At 40.4% G+C, this 24,136-nt stretch overlaps 1 protein-coding gene across 1 annotated transcript; it reads left to right on the forward strand.

Annotated features, from left to right (window-relative positions):
- Positions 1 to 534: 534 nt before the first annotated feature.
- Positions 535 to 822, forward strand: LOC126263509 (uncharacterized). The gene has a single exon (XM_049960602.1). It carries the CDS (start codon positions 535 to 537, stop codon positions 820 to 822), a length of 288 nt encoding a protein of 95 aa, XP_049816559.1.
- Positions 823 to 24,136: the final 23,314 nt, after the last annotated feature.

The following is a 24,136-nucleotide window of genomic DNA, read 5'->3' on the forward strand; positions in this document are numbered from 1 at the left end:
GATGCTGCATTCATGACCCAACTGAGTAATTATTACTCTCAAGAGATTCGAAAGTAGCCTCAGTGTCGTCCTGGACGAGTGATAACCATCAATCAAGTTGCAGGGCTGTATGGGACAGCATTCATGAAAGCTGCTTCTATTGAGATTGCTGTAAATGCATTCTGTAAAACTGGAATCTTCCCACTGGATGCAGATATTTTCCCTGTTTGGATGTATCAGCCTGCTGCAACAACAGACACTGACCCACCGTTGGAGAAAGGTGATGTCCCGCCTTCGGAACCTACTTCAGAGACATTAAACAGAGAAACATCTTTTCCAACCATACCAGGTTCTTCCCAGTCAGATAGGCCTAAGCCTTCAACTTCAGCTCTCCAAGTCTCTCCGAAAGACATAAAAGCAGTGTGAATAGCTGAACGAAAGGAACAAAAATCTGATAGAAGATGAGGAAAGACAGCTGTTCTTACAAGTTCACATTATAAGGAAGAATTAAAGTCTTCTATGAAAAAGGGGAAGACTCCCAAAAGGAAAGTTCAAATGAGGCCAAATTCTAACAGTTCTAGAGCTACTGAAGTCAGAAATGTCGGACAGAAGAAAGCAAAGAAAGTTGGAAAAGTACAGGAGTATAGCACATCGCCAGAAGAGGAAGGAGAAGATCATAATACAGCTTGCATTTATTGTAATGAACTTTTCTCCAACTCTAAGTCTGAAGAAGGCTGGGTGAAGTGTTATAAGTGTAGTGAATGGGCTCATGAACAGTGCACAGGCATTAATGATGATGATGATGATGATGATGAACCTTATAAATGTGATTTTTGTACATGAAGTGATTGTCAGGGTTTGTAAATGGAGTTGCTTTTTTTTAAATTTTCGTTGTAATGTAGTACCCTGTTTTATCCAACTAGTCTGATAAAACCTGGTAGTTGACACAAGTGTAAAAAATTCTTTTCTGTGAAGAGGCATTATTTTTAAATGTATGTTTTTCATACCCAATTGTAAGTAGACAGATTGGACAATTAGTCATTAAAAACGCAACAGATTGGTACACATAGTTTATTACATATGCCACGTTGTTTATTAAGTACCCTGTTTTAACCGACTCTCCCCTACATAATTTCCCCAACATATTGTGACTGTCGGAGCAGACTTTAATCATTCACCAATCAATTGGGAAAATTACAGTTTTATGAATTGTGGGTATGATAAGACATCCTACGAAAATTACTAAATGCCTTCTCTGAAAGCTGCCTAGAACAAATTGTTCAGAGTCCTCACGTAAAGAAAATATGTAGTATCTACTAGCAACAAACAGACCTGACCATTTCGTGTGTATCCATTGTGAAACAGGTATCAGTGACGAGAAGGTAGTTATAACAATGATTACCACAAACAAACGACAACTAAAACAATCCGAAAGTTTTATAAGTTCAGCAAATTAAACGATGAGGCAACAGTGCCTCAGTAAAGAACTCGAAACATTTAGCTCCTGGCTGGAGCATGTAGAAGATCTGTGGCTCAGGTTTAAAAGAACATTTGACAGTGTGCTTAAATGACATGTATCTAGTGGAATATTGATGATGGGAGAGACCCTCCAGTCAATGTAAAGAATCTTCTAAAGAAACAGACTTCTGCGTCAGAGGTGTAAAACAAAGCATATGCCTGTAGACAGAGAGATGTTGAATGACGAGAATTTGGTGGAAACCCAGATTCATGGTAGGAAGGCAAAACCAAAAGTGCTTAACTTCATTTACAAATCTAGGAGTAGTGGGCCAATTTTATTCTTCTGCCATCGCAAAGATGAGTGATATCGATATTAATGTCAGTAGTGTTGAGAAAGAATTGAGATGAAACTTCCTGGTAGATTAAAACTGTGTGCTGGACCGAGACTCGAACTTGGGACCTTTGCCTTTCGTCGGCAAGTGCTCTACCATCTGAGCTACTCAAGCACGACTCACGTCCCGTCCTCACAGCTTTACTTTCGCTAGTACCTCGTCTCCCACATTCAACACTTCACAGAAGCTCTCCTGCGAAAGGCAAAGGTCCCGAGTTCAGTCCGGCACACAGTTTTAATCTGCCAGGAAGTTTCATAAGAGCGCACACTCCGCTGCAGAGTGAAAATCTCATTCTGGAAACAACTGAGATCATTAAAATCAATCGAAGCTCTATGCTCCAGTGCAATTCCTATCAGACTCTACAGTGAATTTGCAGCTGAGTCAGTCCCTCTTTTAACCACAATCCATTGTAGATCACCAAACAAACTACTGTGTTACTAGTTGGATAAGGCATAGATCACATCAGTCCACGGTAAGGCTAGCAGAAGTTCACCACATAACAACCGCCCAGTATCCTTGACACTGATTTGTTGTGGAACCTTAGAATGTATTCTGAGCTCAAACATAATGAATGATCTTGAACAGAATGATCTCTTCTATACCAACGAACATGGATGCCGAAATTATTGATAATACAAAATCCAGCTTGTGCTTTTCTCTTATGACAATTCGAAATCCAACCACAAAAGTAGAAGGAACTTCAGGCATGCTCGGGGAAGTGTGTTGGGACCCTTCTTGTTTATGTTGTATACTATTTGTTACCTGCAACTGCAGTCACGTATTAGTAGTTTTGTTATGAAGAGTGATGGTAAGTAAGTAAGCTGCTGTACATGCACTAATGCCAGCTGCCTTCAAGTGTCTGCCTGTTCCAGGAAACGCAGCTAGTGATGTGCCCCCCCTCCCCCTGCCAGCTGCTCCACAGCCATAATGCGGAACATGGTGCCCTGCATGGCATCACTGCTGAGCGATGCATGCAGAGGGTCGTTGTAGGAGTGCACATTTATGCATCGTGCTAATGAAGTAACTACACATCATACAACATGGACATTTTGCAGCAGATTTAATAATTTCTTAACATAATTGTTTGTGAGTCCTCAGTCTTCTGACTGGTTTGATGCGACCCACCACGAATTCATCTCCTGTACCAACCTCTTCATCTCAGAGTAGTTCTTACAACCTATGTCCTCAGTTATTTGCTGGATGTATTCCAACCTCTGTCTTTCTCTACAGTTTTTACCCTCTTATCAGTGTTTTCCATATATTCCACTCTTGACTCTTTCTTTTATTTCTGCCATTGCTTCTTTGACGTATATGTACTGTCTTACACACTTTTTAATCTGCACACTTTGTTCTTGGCCTTACACTCTTATTGTTCCCTCGTGACTCTTGTACGTACTGTATGTTACCATCTTTCCCTATAGCTTAGAATTTCGAACATCTTGCACCATTTTACATGTCGAACGCTATTCCAGGTCGACAAATCGTCTGAATGTGTCTCGATTTTTCTTTAGCCGTCTTCCTTCAGTTATCAAGTGCAACGTCAGAACTGCCTCTTTGGCACCTTTACCTGTCCTAAAGTCAAACCGATCGTTATCTACAACATCATCAACTATTTTTCCATTCTTCTGCATATTGTTACTGTCGTCAACTTGGAAGCATGAGCCATTACGTTGAGCGTGAAATAATTCTCGCACTTTTCAGCTCTTGCAATCTTCAGAATTGTGTAGATGACGTTTTTCCGAAAGTGAGATGTTATATCGCCAGTTTCATACATTCTCCACACCAACGTGAATAATCTTTTTCTTGCCACTTTCCCCAATTATTTTAGAAATTCTGGTGGAATGTTATCCATCCCTGCTACCCTACTGACCTTAAGTCTTCCAAAGCTATTTTAAATTCCGATTCTAAAGCTGGACCTACTATGTCTTCTGTACCAACTTCTGTTTCTTCATCTGTCACATCATCAGACAAGTCTTCCTCTTCTTAGCAGCTTTCTATGTACTCTTTCACCCTATCTGCTCTCTCCTCTGTAATTGCCATTGCACTCTTAATGTTATCACCCTTGCTTTTAATTTCACCGAAGGCTGTTATGACTTTTATATATGCCGAGTCAGTCCTTCCGACCTTTATTTCTTTTTCTGTTTCTTTATATTTTTCATGCTGCCATTTCGCTTTAGCTACCCTGCACTTACTATTTATTTCATTCCTAAGTGACTTGTATTTCTGTATTCCCGAATTTCGCTGAGCATTTTTGTACTTCCTTCTTTCATCGATCAACTGAATTATTTCTTCTGTAATCCTTGGTTTCTTTGCAGCTACCTTACTTGTACCTAAGTTTTTCTTTCCAACTTCTGTGATTGCCCTTTTTAGAGATGTCCATTCCTCTTGAACTGTACTACCTACTGAGTTATTCATTATCGCAGTATATACAGCCCCAGAGAACTTCAAGCATTTCCCTTCCTTCCTTAGTACTTCCATACCGCACTTCTTACCTCACTGGTTCTCCTTGACTAGTCTAAAATTTGAGCTTACTCTTCATCACTACTAAGTTGTGGTCCAAGCCTATATCTGCTCCTGAGTACACTTTACAATCCAGTATTGATTTCGGAATCTCTGCCTGACCATGATGTAATCTAACTGAAAAATGCCTTTATCTCCTGGCCTTTTCTGTGGATACTTTCTCCCTTTGTGAGTCTTGAACAGAGTATTTGCTATTACTAGCTGAAATTTATTGCAAAACTCGATTAGTCTTTCACCTCTTTCATTACTAGTACCAAATACATATTCTCTCGTAACCCTTTCTTCTACTCCTTCCCCTATAAACGCATTCCAGGCCCCCATGACTATTAGATTTTCATCTCTCTTTACATACTGAATTACCCGTTCAATATCCTCACATAATTTCTCTCTCTCTTCATCTTCGGCTTGTAACATTGGCATGTATACCCGAAATATTATTGTCGGTGCTGGTTTGCTGTTAAATCTGATGAGAACAACCCTACCACTGAACTGTTCGTAGCATCTCACTCTTTGGCTTGTCTTCCTATTCATAACGAAGCCTATCCTATTATATCATTTTTTTGCATCTGCTGATATTACCCTATAAACATCTGACCAAAAATCCTTGTCTTATTTCTATTTTACTTCACTGGTGCCCCACTATATCTACACAGATCGAGCCTTAGCATTTCCCTTTCTAGTTTTTCTAGTTTTCTTGCCATGTTCAGACTTCCGATATTCCACGCCCTGACTCACGTTATCCTTTCTTTGGCTATTCAGTTTTTTTCTTCTGGTCACCTCCCACTTGGCAGTCCCCTCCCACAGATCTGAATGGGACAATCTGGAATCTTTTGCCAATGGAGAGATTATCATGATACTTTTCCAGTTAAAGGCCACATGTTCTGTGGATATGTCTTATGTGTCTTTAATGCAGTGGTTTCCATTTCCTTCTGCATCCTTATACCGCTGATCATTGCTGATTCTCCCGCCTTTAGCGACAGCTTCCAATCTCAAGGAACCTCTGTCCAGACATCTGCCCTCGTTGACAAGTCCATTGGACGAATGAGGGTGACTTCTTATGTCAGAAGTTTTTGGCAGCCACTATTGACCCTTATTCAAAATTTAAGCGGTTGCTTGGTTCGAATCTGTGACTGAGGATGTTTTGATTACTAACCAAAGACGCTATCCCTAGACCATGGATGCGAGTCAATTTATGTTCACTCATATAAACAAAAAGATGTTTCATCCCTATTTCACATTCTTAAGGGGCGATTTTTTTTAAAAAAAGTAGCCCATATTCTCCCTTGTGATTCAAGCTATCTCCACACCAAAGTTCATCGAAATCGGTTTAGCAGGTTAGTCCTGAACATGTAACAGACAGAGTTACTTTCACATTGAATAATATTAGTATGGAAGTAAGATTAAACATGTTGAGAATTGCTTAAATAGTGTATTCGTTGCGTTGAATCATGTTACGTAAAGCATATCAATCAATAAAAGCATTTTCAGAAATATGATACAGTTCAGACGTCAAAGAATACACAGCATTTCAAAAGAGTAATTGTGTTTCCCTGTATCACGTTAACAATTAAAATTACGATAGCTTTTTCCCGTGACTCGAGTTTGATGAAATAAAGTGTATATGTTTCCCCAAGCTACGCTAAAGTTACATGCGAAAACCACGTGAACACTTGTCTAGCAGTTTTGGAAATTAGAGGGTCCAAACAGACATACTATGATTTTAAATAAAAATATTAATCACGATATCATATTTTTCCATGAGCTTATTTTGATGAAATGAAGCCTATACGTTGCCTTAAGCTACGCTCAAGTTACCTGTGAAAACACCATGAAAATTCATCCAGCAGTTTTGCAGATTAGCGTGTTTAACTAACGAGCAGACACAACCGTTTTACAGTTTTATTATTATGATTGTATAGATTGATGATCTTTCAGACAATAGTAATTGTAATCTCAGACTTTTAGCAGATGTAGTTATCCATAATGAAGAACTGTCTGAAAAAAGCTGAAAAAATATTCATTTCTATCGTGATAAGTTTTCTATAGAGAATACAAGAGAATTGTAATCAGCCTACAGAGGAGGCTGCATGCAAAATACTCAAGTGACGCATCTTAGAATACTGCTTAAGTCTGTGGGACAGACAGGGCTACCAGACAGGAGTAACAGGCGATATTGGACACATACAGAGAAGGGCAGCGCAACTGGTCTCAGGTTTGTTTGATCCATGGAAGTGTGTCATGGACATGCTGAATAAAGTAAATGGGTAGATACTGAAGAAAGATTCAAACTATGCCGAGGAAACCTAATTACAAAGTTTCAATAATCAACTTGAAATGATTAATCTAGAAATATAATACAGCCACTAAATATCTCTGCTGTAGGGATTGAGAAGGCAAGATTGAGGCATGTGATGAAACATGTGTTACCACTTTGACTTTGTCTCCAAACAGATGAGCAAGGTGTGGCGGAAACTCCGTTACCGTCGTCGATAAAAGCCCACTCTATTCCAAAAGCTGGCAAAGTGACACTCAGTTTCTTTTTCGACGAAAAAGGACCTTTACTCGTCGACTGGCTACCACGGGGCGCAACAGTTACAGTTGAGCGGTATTGCAAGTTGCTGAGGCTCAAACAGGCCATCAAGAACAAGTGCAGGGGCAAGATCACGAATGACATAGTGCTACTCTAGGACAACAGTTGGCCACGTGTGGCCAAAAAGACCCTCGAGATCCTTCATAAGCCTCGACAGGAGGTCCTCGGACATCCTCCTTACGGCCCTGATATCACATGTGACTCGAATATCTTTGGTCTGTTAAAACAACCTCTGAGAGGTCAGAGATTCACCTGTGAGAAGGAAGTGCAGGACGCTGTGGAAAACTGGTCCATCAACAACCCATAAGTTTCTTCAATAGGTTCGTCCACCCCTTCGTATGCACTTGGACTGGTGTATAACCGTCAATGACAGTTATGGGTAGTTGTACTGTTCCACATGAATTGTAATTATAATGTTATTAACTTTTGTTTACGTATGACTGTAGTCTCCCCTTCACTTGGGCACACATTATAGATAAATTTGTTCTGGTTGCCTTTAAACCTGGTGGAATTTCAACTTGGAGACTAAAACATGGGATTTTCACCACGTTAATATGTGCTTAATTTGATATACTTGGTTAAATCTCAATTCTACAGGACCACATAAGGGTGCTACTTTACATATAAGTCTACAGATATGGATAAACAAAGATAACGGTCTAGCTTTATGTATAAGTCTACAGATATATTAGTTAAACAAAGATTGCAAATACGAGGTGAGTCAGGGGGACAGTGAAATCAACGAACTGCTTTTGGGGAGCCTATTGTGCCATTTGCTGATGTTACAGAGAAAAATGCTAAACTGATTGAATCATGATGGGTTACCAGAAAAAAAAGAAAAAGCATCTGTAAATGATTATGAGCAATAAACCAACCCAGAGTCTCATTTCCCCAACACTACCACGTCCACCTCCTTAGCCTAACAGCCAAGTCATTCTGTACTGTCTCCAACCACAGAGACCTGGAAAATCTCAGCTTGACCCTGTCACTGTTTCATTCTTGAACAAGCCACTTGTGCACCACCTCTGATCTGAGTGTGATTTTCTCAGTAAGTATGTTGCGACCCACTTTGGATTACGACATGTTAACTGGTGCCAGGCGTGGGGTCCAGGCTTTGATACCTGGCTGAGTGCCTCTAACAAGAAGTAAGGTGCCTTGCAGTACGAAAGAAAGGATTTTTTCTTAGGAGAACTAGCAAATCTCGAAGCCAGGAAGTCTTCCTCCTCCCTGTGTCGGAGAATTACGAGTCCACAGCGAGCAGCCCATGGGAGTAAACATCAGAGGACGCCTTTGCAGTGGTTGCCGGCCGGAGTGGCCGTGCGGTTCTAGGCGCTTCAGTCTGGAACCGCGTGACCGCTAGGGTCGCAGGTTCGAATCCTGCCTCGGGAATGGGTGAGTGTGATGTCCTTAGGTTAGTTAGGTTTAAGTAGTTCTAAGTTCTAGGGGACTGATGACCACAGATGTTAAGTCCCATAGAGCTCAGAGCCATTTGAACCTTTGCAGTAGTTACTACAGTCGACATCGGGGCCACAGGCATCTGAATCAGAGTCACATGCGTATTGAGCTCACCAAATCCCAACCTTATGCTTGCACGAGACATCAAGACAGTACCACCGCCTGACCGACAAACGCAGTGAGGGCATCGCAAGGGAAACAAGGTCTACGACTTCGAGAAAGAACGAAAACACATCTAAAATCTGCTTGAAGTGGCACAGAGATTAGTAGTCTCACATCCTTAACGGAACGGCAAGTCACACCACTTATCCATCTTGCTGACATTTGGCGCCATCTATGAACTATTCAGTTAATAAGAGGAACCACACAACCTTGTTGTTGTTGTTGTGGTCTTCAGTCCAGAGACTGGTTTAGTGCAGCTCTCCATGCTACTCTATCCTGTACAAGCTTCTTCATCTCCCAGTACCTTCTGCAACCTACATCCTTCTGAATCTGCTTAGTGTATTCATCTCTTGGTCTCCCTCTATGATTTTTACCCTCCACGCTGCCCTCCAATACTACATTGGTGATCCCTTGATGCCTCAGAATATGTTCTACCAATAAATCCCTTCTTCTAGTCAACTTGTGCCACAAATTTCTCTTCTCCCCAATTCTATTCAGTACCTCCTCATTAGTTATGTGATCTACCCATGTAATCTTCAGCATCCTTCTGTAGCAGCACATTTCGAAAGCTTCTACTCTCTTTTTGTCTAAACTATTTATCGTCCACGTTTCACTTCCATACATGGTTACACTCCATACAAATACTTTCACAAAAGAATTCCTGGCACTTAAATCTATACTCGATGTTAACAAATTTCTCTTCTTCAGAAACGCTTTCTTTGCCATTGCCAGTCTACATTTTATATCCTCTCTACTTCGACCATCATTAGTTTATTGCTCCCCAAATAGCAAAACTCATTTGCTACTTTAAGCGTCCTATTTCCTAATCTAATACCCTCAGCATCACCCAATTTAATTCGACTACATTCCATTATCCTCGTTTTGCTTTTGTTGATGTTAATCTTATATCCTCATTTCAAAACACTGTCCATTCCGTTCAGCTGCTCTTCCAAGTCCTTTGCTGTCTCTGACAGAATTACATCGGCGAACCTCAAAGTTTTAATTTCTTCTCCATGGATTTTAATCCCTACTCCGAATTTTTCTTTTGCTTCCTTTACTGCTTGCTCAACATACAGATTGAATAACATCGGGGATAGGCTACAACCCTGTCTCACTCGCTTCCCAATCACTGCTTCCCTTTCATACCCCTGAATAACATCGGGAATAGGCTACAACCCTGTCTCACTCGCTTCCCAATCACTGCTTCCCTTTCATACCCCTCGACTCTTATAACTGCCATCTGATTTCTGTACAAATTGTAAATGGCCTTTCGCTCCCTGTATTTCACCCCTACCATCTTCAGGGTTTGAAAGAGAGTATTCCAGTCAACATTGTCAAAAGCTTTCTTTTAAGTCTACAAATGCTAGAAACGTAGGTTTGCCTTTCCTTAATCTATTTTCTAAGATAAGTAGTAGGGTCAATATTGCCTCACGTGTTCCAACATTTCTACGGAATCCAAACTGATCTTCCTCGAGGTCGGCTTCTACCAGTTTTTCCATTCATCTGTAAAGAATTCGTGTTGGTATTTTGCAGCCGTGGCTTATTAAACTGATAGTTCGCATCTCCTTAAATTCCCACCTTTTTCCAGTTTATTTAGTTTTAATCTACAGTTCATAACCAATAGATTGTGGTGAGAGTCCACATCTGCCCTGGAAATCTCTGTCTTACCATTATATAATCTATCTGAAACCTGTCAGGATCTCCAGGCTTCTTCCATGTGTACAACCTTCTTTTATGATTCTTGAACCAAGTGTTAGCTATGATTAAGTTATGCTCTGTGCAAAATTCTACCAGGCGGCTTCCTCTTTCATTCCTTACCCCCATTCCACATTCACCTACTACGTTTCCTTCTCTTCCTTCTCCTACTACCGAATTCCAGTCACCCATGACTATTAAATTTTCGTCTCCCTTCACTACCTGAACAATTTCTGTTATCTCATCAATCTCTTGGTCATCTGCAGAACTAGTTGGCATATGAACTTGTACTATTGTAGTAGGTGTGGGCTTCGTATCTATCTTGGCCACAATAATGCGTTCACTATGCTGTTTGTAGTAGCTTACCCGCATTCCTATTTTTTTAATTCATTATTAAACCTACTCCTGCATTACCCCTATTTGTATTGGTATTTATAATCCTGTATTCACCTGACCAGAAGTCTTGTTCCTCCTGCCACCGAACTTCACTAATTCCCACTAAATCTAACTTTAACCTATCCATTTCCCTTTTTAAATTTTCTAACCTACCTGCCCGATTAAGGGATCTGACATTCCACGCTCCGACCCGTATAACACCAGTTTTCTTTCTCCTGGTAACAACGTCCTCCTGAGTAGTCCCCGCCCGGAGATCCGAATGGGGGACTATTTTACCTCCGGAATATTTTACCCAAGTGGACGCCATCATCATTTAACCATACAGTAAAGCTGCATGCCCTCGGGAAAAATTACGGCTGTAGTTTCCCCTTGCTTTCGGCCGTTCGCAGTACCAGCACAGAAAGGCCGTTTTGGTTAGTGTTGTAAGGTCAGATCAGTCAATCATCCAGACTGTTGCCCCTGCAACTACTGAAAAGGCTGCTGCCCCTCTTCAGGAACCACACGTTTGTCTGGCCTCTCCACAGATACCCCTCCGTTGTAGTTGCACCTACGGTACGGCTATCTGTATCGTTGAGGCACGCAAGCCTCCCCACCAACGGCAAGGTCCATGGTTCATGAGGGGGGGGGGGGGGGGGGAGGCACACAACCTTATCACGATCATTAAATAAAGAGAAAAATAGTACAAGAGATAAAAACATTTAAATCAAATCAGTTCTAATGGTGCACCATATAGCACGTGCCCCCTAGTGTTTTGTAAACATTTTTAAAAATGTTTACCAATCTGTCGTTAGCTATGTGTTTTAAAGAATAACAAAACAACTGGCTGAAAAGGAGTGACTCTGGATTTTTTTACATCTTCTATGTTTACTGTTAAATGCGGCAGTAAGTCAGACAGCAACGTAAATAATTTTGCTAGTATTTTTTTGTGTTATTCCTATGAAAGCCGGCCGCGGTGGCCGAGCGGTTCTAGGCGCTTCAGGCCGGAACCGAGCGACTGCTATGGTCGCAGGTTCGACTCCTGCCTCGGGCATGGATGCGTGTGATGTCTTTAGGTTAGTTAGGTTGAAGTAGTTCTAAGTTCTAGGGGATTGATGACCTCAGATGTTAAGTCCCATAGTGCTGAGAGCCATTTTCCTATGTAAATTTGAAGTTTTCTAGTAGAGACCATAATTGCTTTTCTTTTAGTGTTACATATTACGTAGTTCATATACAGGGCGCCATACAGCCAACCGATGTGTTCTCCTAAGGCCTACCTTCATTATACAGTAGTCTTGGACGAACTGTGACAGAAGCCCGTACAACGGGGGACTGACGTACTAGGACATTGATGCTATGAAATAGTGTACTGGAATCTAATGTACAAGCGATATAGGTTATGCCACGTGTTTTAACTTTTTATACTGCCTGCGCGGCCCCTCCCGCTGGAGGTCCGAGTCCTGCCTTGGATGGGTGTGTGTGTTGTTGTTCTTAGCATAAGTTAGTTTAAGTAATGTGTAAGTGTAGGGACCGATGACCTCAGCAGTTTGGTCACATAGTCCAGGCAAATTAGGAAATTTTATGCTATCGCCTGACTATGTACTTCTCGTATTTTTTAGAATTGATAATGGCTAGGCACTAGCGGACAACCTAGATTTGCTTAATAAAATCTGAAAGGAAAGGACGAATGATTCCTGTGCTCCAACATTTTGTAAACCTAAAATCGTCTGGAAAGTCGTGACGTTCTCACTCAGCATATAGCCTTTTCTGACGCATTTAAGTTAATTCTGATAGATCTTAGTGGAAATAAAGATGAAATTAGAGAATTCGTAAGCAATTGTGTCCTAGCATTTGAACTAACGCCAAGCCATAGTCATACTATGCTACTGAATTTTGTTAAAACTAAGTCGTGGGTGCAGCTTGAAGAAAACTACTCATACGTGATTTGACATCAACTAGGGAAGATGTGAAGGGAACTGTGTTGCACAGCTATGAGTCAAAAATGACTTCAGATTACCATGCGTGTTTATTCTGCTCTAGTACACGGAACAGGGCCGAAAGTATTGACGGATGAGCGTGTCACGTTGACATTTTTATACAAATTTCGACAAGCCGTCCAGGGACTGACAAGGCAATCATACATTCCGAGTAGCCGATTTCTAATAGAGAAGCTGGCACGAGCTGTGTTTATACAGGGAAGCGAAGATGAGAGGATTAAAACCAACGTGAAAGCAAGGGCAGAGGATACAACACTAGCCCGAGCAGTGGGTCTACCATGAACAGAAGAAGCATGCATACCTTTTGTAAAGAAAAGCTCGGCGAATCCAGTTGCCCGAGAGATTACTGTTTTAGATGTAAGAGAGTAGGCCTTCATGCAAAGACCAGTATTATGGAGAGACCCGTCGGAAAATAGACGCCATACGAGCGATTTGTAGTGGAGCAGATAAACGGATATCCCATCCTCCACCATCGCCAAGAAGGATGGAGGAAACACTATGCAGAATTAATCACAGGGAAATTGGAAGCATGTGACCAATGGTGAGTCTTCGATGCAGTCTTCAACGTAATTCAGGGCCGTGTGATAGGGCGAGGCCTCTGATACATTACGTCTGTAAAGACCCAGGACAATTAGCGCGACAGTGTAATGCAAATACGAAGACTGAGCAACCGGGAGGCGAAAGAACGGCATGAGTATGCAGTCGACCGGTGCTGCAAAGTTGGTACACTTCAAGGACACGAATGATTTCGCAAATGTAAGATGCGCGCAGGGAATCGCACGAACCACGGAACCACAAATTTCGTGGTAGACAGTGCCACTCAGGTGAACGTAACCGGCACTGAAGAAAACGGTGGGCAGTAACGCCGACGAAAGAACAAAACTTAAAGTGATCACTAAAGAAGTAACAGAGACGCGTGGAGCTGCGACGTTAATGCTGAGGATAGACGATATATGTGTGGAAGGCAAGTTTCATATAGCGGAGGACGAGATAGATGTCCTGTATGAAGGAACCTTATTCACAGACATCTGCGAGAGTTTAAAAGTAATAATAGATTATGCAACAAAGATGCTATGGGTCAAGGGCAGACTAGTACAGTTACAGATGGAATAGCAGCCAAAGCGTCGAATCTTGTGGACCGGGAGAGAGCAGTGAAGAGAGGAGCATTCTCCCACGGAACGGACACTGGGCAAACGAGAGAAACGGGTCGCGAGGGCAAATGCGACGCCAAAGGTATCAATACGAAGCCCAGTAGGATCAGACTAGGAGCTGCGAGAGAAGAGATACCTCTAGAGCGAAGAACCAGAGGAAGTGAAAAGCGATAGCGCACCGCATCTAAGGGAAACAAGGAATAAATATGAGCAGAAGTCGAAAGGAAAGAGAGCCCGTATGGCATAATATGCACAGGCCCACCATAAAAAAGATTTTAAGGATTAAAGTACAGAACATAGGTCTGATCGAAGAAATAACGGAGAGGCAGCAATTGCATACGAGAGTATATTTTGCTGCAGCATTGGTGACCGTACAGGGCGGCACTTGCGTCACAAATATTCTGAATACCAAAGAAGAAGAAATTATATCAGAATGGCACAAAATGAACATAGAGCAGTACCTACCATGAGAGAAGGCAAACAATGCCACATACGGAATATAGTTTCAGTGGACCAAGAGACAAGGTCGCGAATTAGCACGTTAAATTCCAAGAAATTTAGTTTCATTGACAGCGCTAATGTTTTGGTTATCTATACATATTACAAGTTGTGCCAGATTTTTATTTTGATCTGTGTGGAAATTCATGAGTACTGTTGTTTAGGGATTAACTATTAACCTGTTTCTGGTAAACCATTCAGACACTCCTTTTGTAATATCTTTTGCAGATGCGGTATGATTTTCTTCTTCATTCCCTTCAATCAATAGACTGGTGTCATCTGCAAACAGTACTGGTTCAGAATTCCTAACGTGTGATGGGAAATCATTAATGTAGACCAAAAAGAGAAAGGGACCTAAAATGGAGCCTGTGGAAGACCATGACTTAGTCCACAGGGTTCTGAAAGGTGTACCTGGAGTTCATTTCCTTCCATGTACTTAAATTCAGTTACCTGAGAGCGATTTCCAAATATGATTTAATCCATTGATTTGGCACACCTCTTACAACATACCATTCAAGCTTCCTCAGGAGTATAAAATGATCAACCACATCAAAAGATTTTGTTAGGTCCAAGAATAAACCTGAGATATTTCTGTGGTTGTCCACTGCATTTAAGACATTGTTTTATCAGATTAAAAGTGGCTGTTTCAGTTGATCACTGTGGTCTGAAGCCATGTTGACATCCACAAATAATATTATTCTTGTTGAAGAATGTAATTAGTTTGGAAAGGAACACATTTTCAATAATTTTCGAAAACCCTGGCAATAGGGACACAGGCCTATAGTTACCCATACATTGATGATCACCTTTTTTATACAGGGGTATTACTTTTGCCATTTTCAGTTGCTGAGGGATGACACCACATGATAAAGATGAATTGCATATGTCCAATAAAGGCGAAAGTATTTGTGTTGTGTTATTTTTATAATGTAATCTGGAATATCATCAATACCAGTTGAATACTTACACTTCAGTGAATTAATGGTATTTAGGAGCTCTGTTGGGCTTATTGGACTGAGGAACATGGATATATTATTTATTTCAATAGATGAAAGTTCTTTCCATGTTGTATTAGGTGGATATCCAAATTTTTCCTTCACTAATTTTCCAGCAGCAGTTGCATAATAAGAATTGAAAACGTTTGCAACTGCCCTAGGGTCAGTGACAATCTTGCCATCATATGATATCACAATATTTTTGTGAGTTGTCTTCTTCCCTGTAAGATCCTGCACAGCTTTCCACATTGACTTAGTTTTATTGGATGACTTCATAATACGTATATTTGTCATTTTCCTTCATTTTAGCCTCTTTTATGACCCATTTCAAAACTAGCTTTTATTTTTTGAAATAATTAATAAATTCTGGACTGCTGTGAGTTTTTGACTCCAGAAAAAGTTCCCATTTCCTTTACAAGACACTCTAATGCCTGATATAATCCAGTTTTTGAATCTATCTGTGTTTTTGGAAATCAGTTTCCTTTGTGGAAAAGCTAAGTCAAAGTTATGCTTAAAATGTTCAAAAAATTTTCAACAATTAAACAATTTTTTCAGCCTTCAGTTGCAAGGTAATTTTATTCGTTTACCTAGGTTTCGATTCCAGTAATGGAATCTTCTTCAGAACCTATAAATTAAACCACATACAGACATATGTTACTACTACAATGCATTATCAGTCTAATGTTGAATATTAAAGAAATTGGGATACTTACAAAAATTAAGTTATTTTGTGAGCCAAACTCTGGCCATGTCACAGATTAAAAATTAACATTAACGACGCATAATCATAAGATTATGTCAGTCAAAATTAACACCATTGAGGCGAACGTGGACGCTACGCCGGCCAGAAATAAGGACCACACGTAAGCGGCTCGAAAACTAGGCGTTGTGAGCCGTTACGCGGCGAGGCTGGCCGCGGCCAAGCGCATGCGCAAGCGCAGGGGCGAGAGACAACTGTCTCAAAATTACTTAGAGCAACTATACATATAAACAAAATGTGACTGAAAGCCGTCCTAAATTGGACAAACCTATCTATTAGTATAGCAACATTAAACAATTTTTTATATATATATATATATATATAACGTAGTACAAAGATACACATGTACAATTGCATTATAATAAAGGGACGAAGCAGATGGGGAAAACAGCATCGGTCATTCGAGGCGGACTGTTGGTCAACTCCACTGGAGTAAAGGTTGGAATCCTTCGAAATAACTTCTATTTTTTAATTGCAGCTGATCATTAAGTAAGTTGTCTCTATCAATACTAAGATGTTTAAAAATTTGCAATTCTTCGAGGGTGTCTAGCCTACATCCCTTTACTTCATTATGCAAAAGCTCTGCGTCTTTTAGAGGCTTGGGAGCATGCGCCTTTTGGACCAGATGTTCAGCAAATGTAGATCCTCGAGTTCCATCACCGCTTTTTGTCGGCAGATGCTCTTTAAACCTAACAGACAGGGCCCTTCCTGTCTGGCCAATGTAATAAGAAGGGCATTCAGCACACGTGATTTTATACACACCTGACAGCGATGATTTATCATTACCTTTAACCAGGGAATGAATTAAGTTCTTTTTGAGGTTGTTGGTGGTAGAGTATGAAACTTTGCACCCTAGGTTTTTTAATAACCTACCTACCTTATAGGAGATGTTACCTATAAAGGGAACTGATATGTGTTTCGTTGCCTGGTGTTGATTGTGAGTATCTGAACTGGAAAGAGTGGTAGTCTTCTTTCGTGTTTTTTTATTGAACAACTGTCTCACTATACTGGGATTATATCCATTATTCTGAGCGATGTTTTCGAGGACTTTTAATTCGTTCTGTAAGTTGACTGGCGAAAGTGGAATGGAAAGAGCTCGATGGATACTCGAGTGAAAAAAGGCCATTTTTTGGGCCTGAGGATGGGTGGAATCAGCTGGGATGATGATGTCGGAATAGGTTGCTTTCCGAAAAATTTTAAAATCTATTTTGTTGCCAATAATGGATAGAGTCAGATCGAGATAGTCTAAGGTCCTATCAGCTGTCTGATTTTCTTGCGTGAATCTGATTTTTTCATGTAGGTTATTGAAAGTGGTAAATAACAGTTCTAGCTCTTCATGGGAACCTTCAAACACAAATAGCAGGTCATCTACATATCTCGCATAGAATATTATATTATTTGCCATATCTGGATAATTCCGAAAAAACATCTGCTCCATTGAGTTTATAAAAATATCTGACATGATACCAGCTAACGGGCTGCCCATAGCTAGACCACAGGGTTGCGAATATATTTTATTATTGAAAGAGAAATAATTGTACTTGAGGGTGGTGCGTAACAGAACCATTAGTTCATCGATCTCAGGGGCCGATAATTTTTTATGGTATCGCAAATTGGATTCTATAATGTCCATCGTCTGTTCAACGGGTACATTAGTGTATAAATTTTTAATATCAAATGATACGAGTTTTGTGATGTCAGAACAGGCTAAAGTTTTAAGTTTGTTGGCCACGTCTACCGAATTTTTGACGGAGAAATTTTTTTCAAACACAAAATACTCTTTCAATTTACGGTGTAGGAACCAAGCTAGTTTGTGGTATGCACTTTTGGTGCTGTCAACGATCGGACGGATAGGTTGGGAAATTTTATGAACCTTAAACTGGCTTCTCAAAATAGGCGGTTTCGGATTCATGTTTATAAGGCATTTTTTATAAAACTCGCCGATTAACTTTTTTGTACTGTTAAGAGCCGACCTTATCTCTTTTTGGATCACGGGTGTGGGGTCCACCTCGATTGGCACGATGCCATTTTCCTCAAAAAACATTTCAGTTTTACGGATGTATTCGCTTTTGTGGGCGATAATTAGGGAATTGCCTTTGTCGGCCTTAGTTATTAGTGCTTCATTATTTCTAAGCTTAAGATTAATGCTCTTCAACGTTTGATGTACAGCAGAAACAGGATTTTGAATAGAGTAATCTTTTTGGACTATTTTACAGGCGTTATAAGCTATTCTTGTTTGCACATTTTTTGCTATTTTAGAACAATCAAGCCCAACTTTGAGGTCGACAATTAAATTTTCTACACTTTGAGAAGTACATTTAGGTTGTACATTAAACTTGAAACCTTTACATAAAAGCTCGTTCTCAGCTTTGGAGAAACAAATATTAGTCTTATTCACTACGCGTTCGTAAAATTGGGTTTGGGTGGCCGCCCCTTTACATGTGTTATGAACGCCAGAAACATCACCACATTTTAATAATTTGGCTAGCTTTCTTTCATGTCTAACACTAATTTCGGTTTTACGGTTTGCTAACCATAAACTAATTTGCATCCAAAAAGAATCAATTTGAAAATTATAGGTAGTCTTAAAAATTTTTGAAAGTTCAAGATACAGTTCATAAGCTTCTTCATTCAGGTTGTCTTTCTTGGAGTACAATTCAGCACTTCTTTCATTTAAAATCTGGTGTACGAGTTTCCTTTTAAGACCAGGGGACTTATTACAAACTTTGTTATTAATATAGCCTTTTACAAAATCAGGTACTACATTTGACAGCTTGCATTGCTTAATGAAAGATATTGCCATACCTGTTTTCAGTATTTTATACACTATGTCCATATATCTGTTAGCTGCTTTACTTGCCTCGGCAGGTACAAATTTACAAATCTTTAACATAAAAAATTTTCCATCTTTTTGTTGGTAATAGAGGTATCACATACTTCTCTCCAAGATTGTTCGCTGATTAGGTACTGGAAGTATTCAATATTTTTCCTACTATAAATCCCTTCATGGATAACATTCTGTATACTGGTTGAAATATGATTTACAGGTATGGTCAGTAATTGCAAAAGATGGTCACTATAGCCGGTATCAGTGTTTTCTGATGTACACTTGTCCTTGTTTACACATACCTGATCAAGGAGAGTGACACTAGTTTTTGTTACATGTGTTGGAGAGCTAACAGTCAGACAAAGATTGTAGGCTTTTATAATATTTAAAAACGTTTCCCTGTGAGGGCTATGGCTCAGAAAGTCAGTATTAAAATCACCACATAATACCACTGTTTTCCCAGTTGTCTTTAGTTTGCCTAAAGCAAGGTCTAATTTTTTGAAAAAAAGCGCATATGTTGCTAACTGGAGATCTATACAGACATAAAATAATGGTTTTTTCAGACATTATCTCAACAGCTGAGATTTTAAAGTCTCTTTCACAACCAAGTTTGCAAACAGATGTTATACTCTTATAATCTACATTTTCTTTTATGTATATACAAGTTCCCCCATGTTTTGATTCCATTCTACAAAAGCAGTTTGCAAGGTTAAAATGTAATATTTTTAAGTATTGAAAATACTCAGTTTGTAACCAACACTCACAAAAACATTCGCTATTGAGGAGTATATTTATTTCATCAACTTTGTTTGTTAATGACTGTACATTCTGGTGTACAATCTTCAGTGTGTATTTGTAATTTAATTCTGCATTACATTTTTTTGTGATACAGTCTACTTCCCTAAAAATGTCTTTCGCCATTTTTATTAGACATCGCATCTTTCTTTATGACCTATTTGTCCAAAGTACTTTGGACTGCTTCTATATTATGCCTATTGTGACTCAAATTTGCTAGATGACAGATTTCTTCAACCAAAAATTGTTTCCCACTGTGATTTAAATGTAGGTCATGGCTGGTGTGCAGGGACCTGTCTAACGTGCATACATATATTAAGTTCACATACAGAATTTTTTGCACGCAGCATCTACCTCTTTGTTTACTCTCTCTATTAATTTATTAAAATATGACCAAGGATGTAGGACATATCTGTTTGGTTGATTTACAACAGCTACATTTGTGTTGCCTAATTGGTAGCACACTTTCAAGAACATTGATGTGTTCACTGCCTTTATCTCTGGCAACATCATTTGCACCTGCACAAATTACGACACAGTCTTTTGGGTTAAGGTTTTCACATGATTGTACCACTGTTTTGGTCACTTCTGCAATGCCTGCTCCTGGTTTGGCAAAGGCTTGGACACTTGAGTTAGTATGTGTATCTGCTACCTTTTCTGCTATCTGACGTCCATGATTATCGGCAAAAATTAACGCTTTTTGTTCTTTTTCACACACTTGAGGCCAGTCGACTGATTTTTTAATCACATTTCTTTGTTTAGGATGCGACACGCGTGACATATTTACAGTGCACTGCTGTTGTTGTTTGCAATTATTATCTGGACTCATATGTTTCTGAATGACATTGTTTGTGGAATCATGTTTGTCATTATAACTATTTCATGCACTTACTTCATTATTTCCAAGTTTTGTGCTTGTTTCCACAGTCATTATTCCTTTGATTATATCACTGGTCGCCGATATTTCTTCTAGGTTCACACGATGCTCTGCTTGTTGAGTTTTACAGCAAAGATGTTGCAGCTGTTTCTCCAATAAGGCTACAGTCCTTTTAAGTTCACTAATTTCACTGTTTTTTGCACTTAAAATGAGACCAAAATCATCGCACACATGGCTGATCATGATGATCTGGTCTAGTACTACATGTTTGGCCGGATATGTACCAGTTTCAACCTTGGTTTAAAGTGAACAGGTATTTATGCCCAGCCATGTCAGCAGCCACCTAACCTTACCCGGTTCAAACATGGCCGACACACATGTTTACATATCGATGTCACTGAATTTGCATTTGCCACGGGTTTTTCACTAGATTTTGATCTTGTAATGATTTCGTTTGCTTTTTTTACTTTAACCTCGCAGCAGTAACATTTTCCATGTCGAACCATGATACTTTTTTTGCACTGAATACATAAAGACTCATTCTTTTCTACGTTTTTCGTGGAACTCGATTTTCGTGAACCTTATTTCACCGCATCTTGCCGGAGATTCTTGGTGAAACATTGTAAATTAAATAAACCAACACTGTTTTTCGCCTTGTTTCACAATTTTATTATTAATAATGTTACTGCACAACCTAGGTTCAATTGCAGTGAAACAGGAATATCTACAAATACACCACTTAAGGCTGGTGCAAAGCGTGGTGAAAAACAAATAGGTCAGGTAACATCTGCAGAAAGAAGGGAGCAAATTATGGCATTATTTATTGTAAATGTCCTTGGGAATGCTTTGCTTCCAGCTTTTATTTTTCCACGAATTAGGTATACAGATTTCTTTTTAAAGGGTGCTCCTCCAGGAAGTCTTGCACTAACTACCAGGATAGGTTGAATGTCCAGTGTACGTTTCAACCAGTGTTAAGAGCACATAATTGACCATACAAGGCGCAGCAAGAGCCAACCTCTACTACTAATTTAGGATAATCACGAGATCCATGTAGCAGTAGATGTTATCATTACAGCAAAGGAAAATGGAGTTATTTTCTTAGCCTTTCCACCACGTTGTACCCATTGACTCCATCCTCTTGACGTGTCAAGTGTTTGCTCCATTTAGAATCCATTACAACAGAATTTGTAATGACTGGTTACTAGATCACCCAGGAAAAACTATCTCCATCTATTGCATAGGTGAGCTGGTGGGACAAGCATATTCTTTGGCTGACACACAGAATACTGTTCTTTCTGGCTTTAGGAAATCTAGTATGTATCCATATATCAGTGAACCCTTCACTGAGTCAGGATTTTTGATGTCTTCTGTAACTTATCGCCCTCTTCCATCTCCGCAAGTTTTCCTTGAATCAGATGTACGAGTACCTAATACATCTAAGGAATCGATTCAATCAAATGTTTCTTCACAAGTTTTCGTCTGTTGTAGTTGAAAAATAATGCACAGTGGGCAGTTCTTCAGAGATGCAAGCAATAAGTCCTGAACAGGTTCGTCCTTTTCCGAAAGCAGAACCATGAAAAGGAGCTAAAAGAGGAAGGAAGAGGGGTAAAAGTCGAATTTTAACTAGCACTCCAGAAAAGCCAGAGGCAATAAGATTAGCACGTGGTGATCTGGACATGGTCCTGAGCTCTGAGGAAGATGAAATGGAAGAAATAAACTTGGGAGGCAATTCAATGAAGATTAAGGAAAAGACTTTGTTCGTCTGTTGTAGTTGAAAAATAATGCACAGTGGGCAGTTCTTCAGAGATGCAAGCAATAAGTCCTGAACAGGTTCGTCCTTTTCCGAAAGCAGAACCATGAAAAGGAGCTAAAAGAGGAAGGAAGAGGGGTAAAAGTCGAATTTTAACTAGCACTCCAGAAAAGCCAGAGGCAATAAGATTAGCACGTGAACGAAAAACGAAGTAATCAGAAAAATCAAATAGACCTAGACCTAAAGTGGCTAAAGTTGTAAGAAATCTTTCAAAAAAGAAAGCACTTGATGACGATTCTTAATCATCAGAGGATGTCAAGTTTGAAGACACTGATGGTGATCTGGACATGGTCCTGAGCTCTGAGGAAGATGAAATGGAAGAAATAAACTTGGGAGGCAATTCAATGAAGATTAAGGAAAAGACTTTGTTCTTGTAAAGTTTTCTATAAAAAAATCTGTGATTTATTACGTTGGGAGAATAATTAAATGTGATCCAAATGATGAAATCGAAATTACACTTATGCGGAAAAAGTGGAGTTTTCAAGTTCTATTTTCCAGTTGAAAAAGATGTGAGTGTTGTGGAAAAAACAGACATTTTAAAGAAGTTACCAGCCCCATTATGTTCTGGAAGCACTGAACGTGTGAAATCTTTGTATATGTGGCGTCTCTAGCGCAAAGCGCCCTATCTTTGCGAACCTCTTTCTTTGGACTAGCGAGTCTGCACGAACTTTCCGCTCCTGATAGGTGTAACTGCCATAATTTTCGTATGTACAAGTGTTCAATAAATGTATATTTCATATCGAAGTGAGTTATCTCTTGACTAATCTCCTGTGATAACCAGTGTTGACACTGACACTGTCGACATCTCATCCAGCGTTATTTGTGCTTCTTTTCGTCACTCACTCACATTGTGTGCCAGACTGCATTGTTTATGCCACAATGCATCTACCTGAGACTTTCAGTACAAGTGTAATTGGCCCCATTAACTCTGCCGATTGCGACCGTGAGTGAACAAGTGTACCACTTTCAACCTTGGTTAAAAGTGAACAGGTATTTATGACCAGCCATGTCGGCGGCCACCTAACCTTACCTGGTTCAAACATGGCCGACGCCTAGCGTGGCAGCACAACAACAGCCACAACGTGGACAGTGACTGCTGCCTAACCACGACATGGAGGACGTTCCACTTAAAGACAGTGCGGTATATCCTTTATGTACAGCGTTACCTTCGGGATGGCTTGGCAGGCCAGCAAATTTCCAGAACTGTGAATTGCACGGGGTAGCACATTCTCATTTCAATAGTGTCGCAGCACCCACCGCCATCCCTGCATGCCGTTTTGGCGACGCCAGTCGCCTCGAGTGCATCGGTTTCTGCGACCGTCGCACCATGTTTGCACCATGACTGCCTTCAGCTCGCTTTCGTAATGGCGCCGGCCATTCCATCTGCTCTGGTTCCCAGGTGCGCTGCCCCGTGGCTCCACCATGACTGCCCCCTGCCCGCTGTTGCAACGGCACCGGACGTTCCACCTGTGTCGCATTATTTGTCAGGTTTGCTGGCTGGACACACTTTGCCAGCTTATTCGCCCGCCACTGCCTCTGCTCCCTCCGTATCGTGCATTTCGTGTGCTGCATGCGGCTACCACCCTACCCAGACCTTGGGCGACGCACCATTCACCGCTACCGCACTTTCAGCATTGGAGGTGTCCTGCTCTGCCCGCACTGATTTTCAGCAGCCAGTGCAGACTCAACATGCATTACCAGGCTGGTTCCCTAAGCTACCTTCACTGCAAAAAGACAACCCAAAAACTTGGTTCGCCTTAGCGGACCGCCTCCTCGACACCCATGGCATTTCCGAAGACGGCG

This window comes from Schistocerca nitens, chromosome 6, assembly GCF_023898315.1.
Source record: "Schistocerca nitens isolate TAMUIC-IGC-003100 chromosome 6, iqSchNite1.1, whole genome shotgun sequence".
NCBI classification, from domain to species: Eukaryota; Metazoa; Arthropoda; class Insecta; order Orthoptera; family Acrididae; genus Schistocerca; species Schistocerca nitens.

What these genes read in the sequence shown, in the direction of transcription:
- LOC126263509 (XM_049960602.1), top strand. Translation starts at nt 535, where the DNA reads ATGAGGCCAAATTCTAACAGTTCTAGAGCTACTGAAGTCAGAAATGTC.